General features: G+C 32.9%; 1 protein-coding gene across 2 annotated transcripts in view; it reads left to right on the plus strand.

Annotated features, from left to right (window-relative positions):
* Positions 1–4,938: 4,938 nt before the first annotated feature.
* The window catches only part of LOC140436466 (breast cancer anti-estrogen resistance protein 3 homolog), a 293,734-nt gene continuing 286,412 nt past the window's right edge, over positions 4,939–12,260 (plus strand). For both annotated transcript variants that reach the window (XM_072525305.1, XM_072525308.1), the window contains exon 1: positions 4,939–5,228. In XM_072525305.1, the coding sequence (XP_072381406.1) occupies positions 5,227–5,228 (2 nt within the window). In that variant the 5' untranslated portion in view covers positions 4,939–5,226. The remainder of the gene's footprint in view (positions 5,229–12,260) is intronic.

Raw genomic sequence — 12,260 nt, forward strand, 5'->3', positions numbered from 1 at the left:
TTGAGTGGAAGATACCCTCACCTTTTCTTGGATAGTTTGGTAAAATTTTAGAGGAACCAAGTCACTTACCGGTGGGCATTCGTCGAGTTAAGACGCTTAACTCACATTATCGTATCTGCTACCTTACCGTCTCTGTGCATTTTCTTTATAAGTGTGTATACACTTGTTTATTAGAGTTTTTTTATCTTACACTATATTAGATTAAGTATAGTTGTAAAGCACCTTTAAGGGTAATTAAATTCAGTGTTTAATACCAGTATAGTATTAACTTCAGTGGCTTAATGCAGCAGTCGTCAGGAATTACCGTAAGTTACTATAATCTAAGTATCTCCACTTATCTTGGCGAGTAACATGGTATGGCATCATATCATCTTCCATTATCTGGACGTATCTAACGATCATACATGTCTTCAAATGTAGTTGAGAGTAACTACTGAATTTTGCATTAAATTTAAAGAACAGTCAGTATTTTGTTACGAATCAAATAATCGACTTAACCAAGTGCGGTTTGGTTAGATTTTTATGTTTTCACTTCAGTAACTTTTTTGTATTTTTGTAAATTTAGATTTTATTAATTTTTGTTATCTTTGGTGTTTGTTATAATTTTTTATTCATTTTTTTGCTGTAATATCTCGAGATACGCCAAAGCTTTATGTGTGCATGATTGTGTTATACTTATATCTTTGTAAAGATAGTTTCTAATTATATTTCTGCTTATTTTTATATGTATACCACCATTTCATAGTTGTTGGTGTATTTTTATTACTTGTGTTGCATTCAGCAGCGTCATAATTTTGTTGTTGAATATATTGTTATTGTTTTATGTATGTATTTTATTTGTCGACTCCTAACAAAGTTCCCTGATATAACCATAACTCTGAATATTTGCTTTTTACCTTTAAATATAACTATACCTTTGATCAGTAGAAAGATCAGGCTGATTAAGTTTCGTAGGTAAGTAAGTGTAATACCTTATATATTTATTTTTTGTTTATGTAGAGTGTTGACCAAATTTATTTCATCATTAACTGTTGATATCTTTTCTTGGGTTGGATCTCTGAACCTAAATATCTTTCCTTATCTCTTTTCTTTTCTAAGGTTTCTTAATTTTCTCCTTAAACCCTTAAAAATTAAGTGGGGCCCTGTTCCCTATCTTATCTTATCTTTGGTAATTTTACCCATCTATCTTTTTGTTTATTTCTGTATCTTTTCCAATATATCTTATCGTATCTTTACTTATTTCGTCCGTTGGACCCATTCCTGGTTCCAAAAGCTAGTTTCGAACCCACGACTCGCTCTCCACCAACCATCTGGCTGCCGTCCGCAGTGTCTCCATTGGTGACCTTTCTAGCACCATCCAAAAAAGGTTTCCGAGGTTACAATATTCAGATGAAGTCGACAAGTTCATTTTTTTTCAGATCAATAAAATTGTTGACATTGTAATCTTGACCTAGCTTACGTTCGTTTATCATTCGCAAGTTACTATATTACTTTGAAACCATTGCATTTTATTATCAAATCAGTTGCGAAACTGATGACCTAAGGACCACAACACATGGCAGTACCTATAACAAAAAAATTATATTGATCAATTTGGTGTGTTGATTTATCACTGTTATTTGATGGGGAAAAATGCAGTCCAAACTGAGCAATGGTTCAAAAAGTGTTACCGGAACTCTACTCCATCCATTGCAACCATTAAACTATGGTTCGGTGAATTCAAACGCGGTTGTACTGACACCAATGATGATGAGCGATTCGGAAGGAAAAATGATGCAGATATTCCCGAAAACATCGAAGAAACGCTAAAAATTAGTATGGAAAACGCCAAAGTAAAGTTGCAAGGGATATCTGACACTGACACTCTAAAGATATTAAACTATTATATTAAAGAATTTATCAATCTCGGTGCTGTTTGGCTGTTTAATCGGAATAAGTCGGATTTTTTGCATCGGTCTGTGACAATGGATGAAACATGGATTCATAACTTTACTCCCAAATTAAATTGGCAGTCATCTGAGTGGACTGCATTCGGAGAAATCCGTCCAACGTGACCAAAGACGCAAAAAAACACCAGAAAGTTTATGGCGTCTGTATTTTGGGGCCCGCAATTAATTATTTTCATTAACTATTTGAAACATGGAGACACAATTAACAGTGTTGTAATTTACCACTACATTGATTTATGGGAGCGTTTGAATGTCGAAATCCCAAAGAAAAGGAATCATTTGTTGAAGAAAAAATTGTTGTTTCAACAAGATAATATACCATGTCAAAAGTCGATGAAAACGATGGCAAAAATGCACGAATTGAATGCACAGCTTTGCGTTGTTTCCGCATCCACTGTATAGTCCAGATCTGGGCCCCTGCGATTACCACCTATCTTTCGATCTAAAAAAATGCTCCGTGGCAAGAGATATCGCTCCAATGAGGAAGTAATAGCTGAAACTGAAGCCTTTTTGAATTGAATTAAATTTTGTATTCAACTATAACTGGTTTTACAAGGGCGGTATCGCCCTTAATGTCGTACAAAAATATTGGTAACAGTAGAAGGGAGAATCTGTGATTTTCGGAAAATTTTGACCCCATTTTCGATAATTTCATACAGTACGGCATTCAAAGACATAGTATCGGATCGTTATTTAGATTACTTTTTTGCAGTGCCGTACCTATCGGATGGTACTGGGGTGAGAAATCTATGGCACAACCCTTGATTTTAACCCCCATTCGTTGAGGTCATTGAAAAATGTAGGGCATCAATTTCAAATGCTTACTTGATACGTAAAACAATTTTTGGCCATTATGCCATCTAAAAGTATTTGAGAATAGGATTGTTGTTTTTTCGATAAGATACGAGTAATTATTTCTTATACAACGATCAATTCATATACAACACCATACTTAAAAATGTAATCACATATGGCAGTGAAGTTTTTCCAATGAAACAAAGAACAGAGAAACTGTTGCTAGCAACAGAAATGGACTTCTGGAGAAGAGCAGCAGGCAAATCAAGAAGAGATCGGATACCAAATGAGAGAATACGAGAAATGATGGGAGTCAAGCATACAATAGTTGATGACATAAAAACAAAACAGTTAATATGGTAACTTAGTTGGGATCCCAAAGTCTATCATTGCATTACACATTGCAGTTCTTTTTACACTGTCATAGGCTGCTTTAAAGTGGACGAAGAGATGGTGTGTATCTATGTTATATTCTAGTCACTTTGTGCTGCCTAATTTGATGTGTAATTGACTTTCCAGTAGTAAATCCGCATTGATATTGATCAACAATACAGTCTTTTAAACAATACATTGCCGAAGATTTTATACGCAGATGTTAACAGAGTAATGCCTCTATAGTTCTTATACTCCAGTTGATCACCCTTTTTATGCAAAGGACGTATTCCCTTTAGCCACTCTTCTGGTACCAATTCATTCTGCCATATAAGTACTATTAGTTTATGGATGGCTGCAAAAAGTTGATTACCACCTTTTTTATACATTTCCGAACAGATTTCACCGATTCCTGGGGCTTTATTGTCTTCGAGTTTTAGGATGGCATTTGACACTTCTTCTCTTGTTAGGTCTTCACTGTGTAGTTGACGTTGCAAATTTTGTTGATTTTCTATGTTGTAACCTCCTTCAATATCGTTAATATTTAGATGTTCGCTGAAATGTTGTGCCCATACGTTAAGAACTGAGTTTTTATCATGTAGAATTTCACCGTTAGTGTCTTTACAAATTTTTAATCGTTGTTTAAATTCTCGACGGCTATTACTTAAGGATTTGTAGTATTTCCTCGTTTCATTTTTATCAAATAAACTTTGTATCCCATTGAGAGTGTTCTGTTTGTATTCGTCTATACTCTTCTTTTTTTCTCCGTGTACAACCTGCGTTCTTTCTATTTGTGGCCATTTCGTACTCATGATCAAACCAATGATTTCTTTTTACTGACTTGGTTTTGCCCAATATTTCAACCGATTTCTTTTGCTTTTTCTCCTTCTATTTGCTGTCTGTATACATTTGCAATGTCGAGATCTTTTAGTTTATTAATGTCGATTTTTTCTCTCCTTTTCCCGATCTCCTTTTTTAAATTGGATATTCTCTCTCTGTACAAAAACGTTTGACCAAAATACCCACCCCCTTGAGTGATATGCTTACCTTAGCCACTGTACCTTAGATCTGTGTAGCCACTGTACCGATAAAAATTGACGGCATAATTTCTAAAGTTGTTCTTACATATTGTAGTATTGATTTATATATGATTAATGCTGGGTCAAATGACCCCTTAAAAATGTCCCATGGGCTTGTAGACTATCACTGATAAGAAACAATCTAAAACGGCGATCAAACGAAGCCCATGCATTATTCTCTTTAATCTTATTAACATCTAAAACATTATTTCATTAATTTAGAACTTTTGGAACATTTTTAAAGGACTCACAGTTGTTAATTATATAAAAAAATATTTGTGTCGTATCTCTCAATGTTTAAAACTAACTCCATACCTATTGTATCATAAAAGCTAGAGCTAATAAAATAATATTCCTGTCATATTCATGTTTTTCAACGCAAAATTAATAAGATTTGGCTCAACAAGTGGAGGAAATATTTAGAAAAAATTGTAGCGCAATGTTATAAATAGCAAATAAGACAATAAAATGAAGCTTACGAAGAAGAAAAGCCCTTATTCTTGTTTAAATTTAAAATCGTTAAACTTTATGGTCTTCAAATATCCCTGTACTGACTCATGCCCCATAATCACCCGAGCTAAATGAACAATGCCGACTTTCAACTTTTGTCTTATCATTGCCAGCTCGCGAACAGAATGAAGAGATGATACCTGCGGGTATCCGTTACCGTATTCTTATTCTTCTTTCTCATCTTCTGCATGCTCAGTATTTCGCGGTTCTCTCGGCGATCTAGTGGTCTCTGCTCGGAATTTTAAGTGCAATGGGAAATTAAAGTTTTTTCGATATCTCGCGGCTTGGACTCACTCGACTCGCGTTTGTTTTTGTTATATTGTTATATATGGGACTGGATGGTGCATCAAAGTGGCCGGGAGCTGTAGTGATTTGTCTTGTTCTTGAAAAGTGGTTTTTGCGTTCGCCTTTTTGTTTGTTGGTACATAAATTTTGGTTTTGACTGGTACACTTTCTCAAATTGATTTGGGACAGTTCGTGCACGAATATTTGCATAATTTGTGAAAGAATGTTAGTGAATAATGTAAGTTAAAAGGATTTTAAATAATCTGTTTATTAAATATCAAACTCTTCAAATAAATACATATGATATAAGATTTAAATTTACACATCGCAACTTAATGAAATCACCCAATATTTGTGGGAAGCGATTATTAGAAAGAAATCATTTAAGAAAATAAAAGTGTATTTCTGAATATTGAAGACTCTGCTGCAATAAGGAGTTATGTGTGACTTTTACGGGAGACAACAAAATATGAATAATTCACTTAATATAAAACAAAACAGATCATTTTTTTTTGGAAACTTAATGTCAGTGTATTGAATTGCTGTGTTTTTTTTTATTTATTAACGCATTAACCACTTAATGGTTAATGCGTTAATAATCCTACCCTTAATTTCTACTGATGCTAATTACTGTACTTTAGTGTCACCACTCAAGTGGTCCCCGAGCAGGGGATTAAAATTTCTGGAAATACCAACTTCAGTTTAACAAAGTTGTAAATTTATTTCCACTTTCATTTTGTAATAACTCCGTGCAAGAAAAACGTTATAGAATGCTCTAATAGTTTTAGTGAATATGGAAAACCTGTATTAATAGTAGAATCTCAGAAATTTACTAGATATAAAGAGTTAAAAGGTGGTGAAGTGTGTTGGAGATAAAATTTATACTGTCGGTTCCAAAAACTGGATTATGCGCAGTGAACTAGAACATACCAATGAAAAAAATTTCTAAATAGGCAGATAGTGAGTATTGGTGTTAAACATAAAGCAACCGATGACATTTGAGTCCGCCAGATGCAAAACTTTGTATTTATCGTATAAGTCGAAATGAGTTCTTTGCAAAAAACTGGTAAATTTTGCAAAAAAACCTTAAATTTAATAAATGACACTTTTTTGTGATAGATAAATGCTTTATTAAGTAAAATATCATGATTTTTTTCTTAGAATGTTATTGAGTTTGCTAGGAAAGGAAGAAAAATTTGAAAATACTGATTTTTGCAAGTGAACTATGTAAATACAGATTTTTTGCAACTAAAATTATGATAATAGTCAACCATTAACGATATTAGTGATTCTTGGATTTAGTCTGTTTTCCAAACCTGTGTGTTACAAATAAGGAAGAAAGCATGTGGAAGTAAACTATTTTTATCCAAAGTTCAAAAGGTCTAACAAATTATGTGTATATATTTATATTAATTCCTAAACTCTAAGTTCCTCTGGGTCCTCATCATCAATATGATCATTTTCTGCCATTCAAATTATTATTTGTCTGTACATCAGTATCTATTATTTTATAAAATATGAGATCCGGCTGGTCTCCCCAATTTTCACCAAAATATTTTCCAAGGACAGTGTCTATGGACGGTTTATCTCCTTTCAGTGAACATCCCATCTGTTGTTACTTAGGTTTCAATAAAGAAATGTTTTTCCCTTTTCGTATTATAAACTTGCTGAACCCTATGTCAGAACGATAAAATATTTCCCCTCTTACCGTGGCCATATGATCTTTGTCCTTCGTTAAATATAAATCTTTGCAATGCATTACATTTAATATGCCACTGGAAAGGTTTTTTAACAACAACGTTACTCGTCTTTCTCCAGTCTTTACCAAGTCTCAGCACCTACATTCTGTAAAGCTTTGTGAAATTCAGATCACATGGTAAATACAATCTAGTTGATCGTCCTCTATTATAATGACTCCCTGCACCTTTCAAATGCCCCATAAATGTTTGGAAAGATAATTTTATTGGATCAAATCTATCTTTTGTTGTATCTTCCCCTCTTCTCTCTTTTGGTATATCACTCCGGATAACAAACCTTCTTACAACACGCTCTATTTCTTCAGAACTTAAATCAGTTATTACAAGAAATGCTCTCTTGCATACTCTTAAAAGTCAGCCCTCTACTGTAGGAACAAAATATTTAATTGAAATTCCATGTAGGTTTGTACTTGATCTCTTGGGCTTTCGACCTTCACAAAATTTCAACAAAAAAATATTTTGTTTTAGTTTGTCAGTGGTTGAATACATATTATTATGGAACCGCTAAAAATGTCTCACATCTTTAAATCTTTACAACAATACACTTTCTTCGTATCATTACAGGTGGGAAACCCGGGTAAATCCTTCGGTTTATCCCTAAAAATACTGACCATAAGTCCCGAACCTATCTAGTTAATTGTAGACACCACTTACCTCTTAAGTTTCATTTCATTTCGTTTCCATTTTTCTGTTTGTACAACTCGTTTTCTCCCTTTTCCTTTTTCACATGGTTTAATATACACATGAAGATCCATAATGTGAATTATTTGCAATAAACTTGGTATTATTAGCACTCAAACAACAAACAGTGCACCCGGTCGCATGTGCACATATGCACGTGTGACGTGTCACGTGACTCAAACAATGTAAGCGATTGGCCAATCGCAATTACACAGTTATGCAACTGGCATAGGCTCACAAATACAGATTTTTGCATCTGACTCAAGATATCTGATGTCTATTTCTTAGCAAATACCTGACTTTGCAGCTGAATTTCTACATCAGAAGATAGCTATAACATGTAACAAATAACTGTCAGCTGAACCTTAATTTTTACAATTTTTGCAAATACAGAGTTTTGCATCTAGTGGACTGATTTGTGAGAAGTCTTGCAAGGTAATACATTATGTTTTAAGAGAAAATTCTGCCCAGTTAAGTACCTACTTTAACAGTCAAAGACATTCACTATATTCGTAACATCATTTATAAGAACAGAAGAACAACTTTACCGGTTTTACCAAAAAGTAGAACAGACGCAATTGCGTCTATAAGAACAATGACTATTAAGACAATAAAAGATGAAAACTTCTTTTTTATTCCCGACGACTTGAAGAAATGATCGCATTTTCGTGTCTAACAAATGTTACCCTTTTTTGCAAAAGTTGCAAATTGATCGTATTTTCGTGTCTAACAAATGTTACTCTTTTTTGCAAAAGTAGCAAATTATATATATATATATATATATATATATATATATATATATATATATATATATATATATATATATATATATATATATATACATATTATCGATGCTACATTCAGCTACTGTCCAGATCATTTCTTGTAATTGTTCACTCTGCATATATTGGAAAATGGATATTATATTTCACTTGCTCTTTGTTAACAACCAAATAAAAATAAATGTTCTTACAAAAATCTTTTTAAACTTTTGCAAATGAAATGCTTAATTATAGTTTATTCGTCTTCCGGGTTTGGACCGTGTCATTTGTGAGTGACCCAAAAGTGGGTTCATCTCGACGTTTCGCTACAATTGTATGTAGCTTCTTCAGGAGAACAAAAAAGAAAAAGAAAACAAAAGACAGGAAGATGGGTAGTTAGCAACGGTAACTCAGTTACTCAACGCAACCAGAGGCGAATACTAACTACCAAGATGGGCATTTGGTCACAGTAACTCAACTACTTAACGCAGCCAGAAGAAGAAGCTTGGTTTTCACCTCTGGCTGCGTTAAGTAGTTGAGTTACTGTGACCAAATGCCCATCTTGGTAGTTAGTATTCGCCTCTGGTTGCGTTGAGTAACTGAGTTACCGTTGCTAACTACCCATCTTCCTGTCTTTTGTTTTCTTTTTCTTTTTTGTTCTCCTGAAGAAGCTACATACAATTGTAGCGAAACGTCGAGATGAACCCACTTTTGGGTCACTCACAAATGACACGGTCCAAACCCGGAAGACGAATAAACTATAATTCTGACTCTGGCCGTGGAAGCCTACGATTTCATTTGAAATGCTTAAGTTTGGGATTAAATCTGAACCTAGAATTTATTGTGGCAGACTTTGAAATAGCCATTCACAATTCCATAAGAACAGTGTTCCCAAATTCCAAAATAGTAGGCGGCAGTTTTCATTTGAAAGAAGCATGGTTCGGCAAAATTCAAAATCTGGACATTATATGTAAACATTAACAAGTAAAAAAAAGCTGGACAAAAAAATTCAAGAATGTGAGATGGATTTAGATGGGAAGATCACAGTGGAGTGGAGGGTGTGTTTGGCTTGATGCTCCGTAGCGAGGACAATTGGCACTTTGTTATTGGTAGGGTTACGAGAGATAGCGAAGAACAAGGAGATAATTTAGAGTAGAGTAGAGTGGAGTATGTAGAGTAAGATTGTAATAATACAACAGTAGAGTAGATAAGACAGACAGATTTTGCACATGGTTTCACTATAAAAATAGGTCAAATAAATAAAAATGAAGAAAAAAAAACTTCTACGCTTATTTTGTCTTTCACTATTTGATATTTGACAATATCATCGACAAATACATATGCATAATCAATAAACTTTCTTATTACTAGTCTGTGTTGAACATATTCTATAACGTCTACCAAGTAGCCAAAGCCAACGGTAGCAAATGCAGGTATATACGAACTATTTTTATAATAACTAATATGCATAATAAACCATAGGAATAGACTGTGGTGCAAAAAATTAACGAAGGTTCTGCAGATGTAAACTTGTTTGGTATTTATATTTTAATGAATGTTCCATGCACAGTATTGTATTCAGCCGATCAGAATATAAATTAATTTTATTAAATCGAATTTATATGGCATTCAAAATCGTGTTCAAAAAAGATTATTATAAAATAAAGAATTTTTAACGTGTATTTGTTTATTAATTGGCGCTTTTGCAGCCAATTTGCAGGTGACTTGTTGGCCTCTATCTTGTAGACAAATAGCCTTGTTTTGAGGTTAAAATTCTGAGGGTGATGTACCCTCGGTTTGATATCAAAGACTTATTTTTGTTTATTGATGAAGTTAATTGTAAATACGACTTTCTATTAATCCGTTATTTCGTTAATCCAATTTCCGTTGGCGTGTTTAAGGTGTGTAAAGGGATAGGTGTATACTGCCAGATACTGTTGGCACACACTCTCCTACTTAATTCATATCTTTACGTTTAAGTTGGTTATACAAACCGCTAACCTGGGAGTCCACTGGAGATTGGGCAACCAACCCTCAGTGGAAGGTGAATAGAATAGAATAGAATTTATTTAGTCAATATACAAAAATAGTTTTGTTTTTGACGTTAAAGGAATAGTGAAAATTTTTACATACATATAAATTTACACATACATATTTACATATAAAATTTTTGCGAATTTAAACATTACAAACAGATATTTAATATTAACAATTTAAGAAACGACAAACACACTAAATAAAAATATGAACACATGAAGTAATCATCATAATAGGCAAATACCCTGACTAAACTAGTACAATTGTGTAAAAGCTGTACTTAGGTACTCCGTTTTTGAATAGAGACAATGTTTCAAAACGTGTGATTTGATTTTTAGCTTAAACGATAACAAGTTAAGACTTTTTACTTCATGTGGCAAAATTAAAAACAAACCAACGTCAGTCTAATTTTTTATGCTCTTTGTCAATCTAAAACGTTGAGCTCTAATAGCATCTCTAGATTTTGTATCGTGATCATGGAAGTTGGAGTTTATGTTAAACTTACCTTTGTTAGCATGACTTTCAATCAGCGTTTCATATATACATATATATATATATATATATATATATATATATATATATATATATATATATATATATATATATATATATATATATAGAGTGAAAGTAGTGGCATAATACCTAAATCCAGAAATAAAGGTTTACAATGTCCCCTATACTCTGCTCTTGCAAGTATCCTCACTACTCTTTTTTTAGTTTAAAAATTCGATCTGCGTGAGAAGAATTACCCCAAACAGTTATTCCGTACTGTAAATGGCTATGGAATAGTGCAAAGTAGCACATTCTAAGGGTACTTTTAGAAATCATATAAACTAAGTTGCGTATTAAAAATATACTTGTGGCAAGTCTAGAACTTAAGTAATCTGTATGAGCGCTCCAATCCAAATTATCATCTAGAAAGATTCCTAATAGTTTAACACTATTTCTTGAGATATACTTCTAATGGGAACTAAAAATCAACTTCTGATTTCTCTCTTCATTTAGCCCATTATGTACAAACCAGTTTTTTGCTTTCTGGGTATCACTATCTATTTTAATTTTTAAATTATGCTGATTAATATCAGTATTAATGAGAGTTGTATTATATGCGAAGCAAGCACATTTTATAGGAAAAGTATAGTGAAATAAATCGTTCAGATAAATAAGAAACAAAGTAGGTCCTAATTTGAACCTTGAGGGACCCCATAAACTCAGAATAGCTTTTATTAAGAAAAACTGGTTAAATGTGTTAAGTATGATCTAAATAGATTAAGAGTGTTTCCCCTAATACCGTATTTATGCATTTTTTCCAAGAGTAATTCATGCGAAACACAGTCAAAAGCTTTGGATAAGTCACACAATATCAAAGACACAAAATGACCCTCCAAGCCATCAACTATATCTCATAATTTTCTGTATAGCTAGTGTAGTGCTACATTTTTTTCTAGAGCCATATTGATTACAGTAAAGTATTTTGTGTTTTTCTAGATATTCTATCAAACGAACATTTAGAATACGCTCAAAAATTTTGCTGAAAATGGGAATGATTGAGATGGAACGATAATTTACAAGTTCATCCAAAACTCCCTTTTTGAACACTCTTAGCATTTTTGTTAAATACATCTGGCAAAATCCCTTCCGTAAGACAATTATTATAAAGTATAATTAATTTGTCCATAACTATATCAATTGTTTCCACAATTATTTTTTTGTTTAAGAAATAAAAATCCGTGCAGTGAGAATTTTTCAATCTATGCAAAAAATTCCTCATTTCAGTGGCACTAACGGGAAATAAAAATAAAGACTTGCAACGAGAGTGTACATCTTTCAAAACATCTATGACTACATTTTCATTTATATAATTAAAAGAACTTCTAACATGTTTATTCTAATATAAAGTTGTTAGTTTATTGTTTTTGTTGGTTAGGACTTTTGTAGTAAACATAAGTGCGGTGTTCAGTAGATTTATACCTCTATAATTGTTGGGGTCCTCTTTATCTCCTTTCTTGAACATTGGTATCATTATGCTGTTTC

This window comes from Diabrotica undecimpunctata, chromosome 3, assembly GCF_040954645.1.
Source record: "Diabrotica undecimpunctata isolate CICGRU chromosome 3, icDiaUnde3, whole genome shotgun sequence".
In the NCBI taxonomy this organism is placed as follows: Eukaryota; Metazoa; Arthropoda; class Insecta; order Coleoptera; family Chrysomelidae; genus Diabrotica; species Diabrotica undecimpunctata.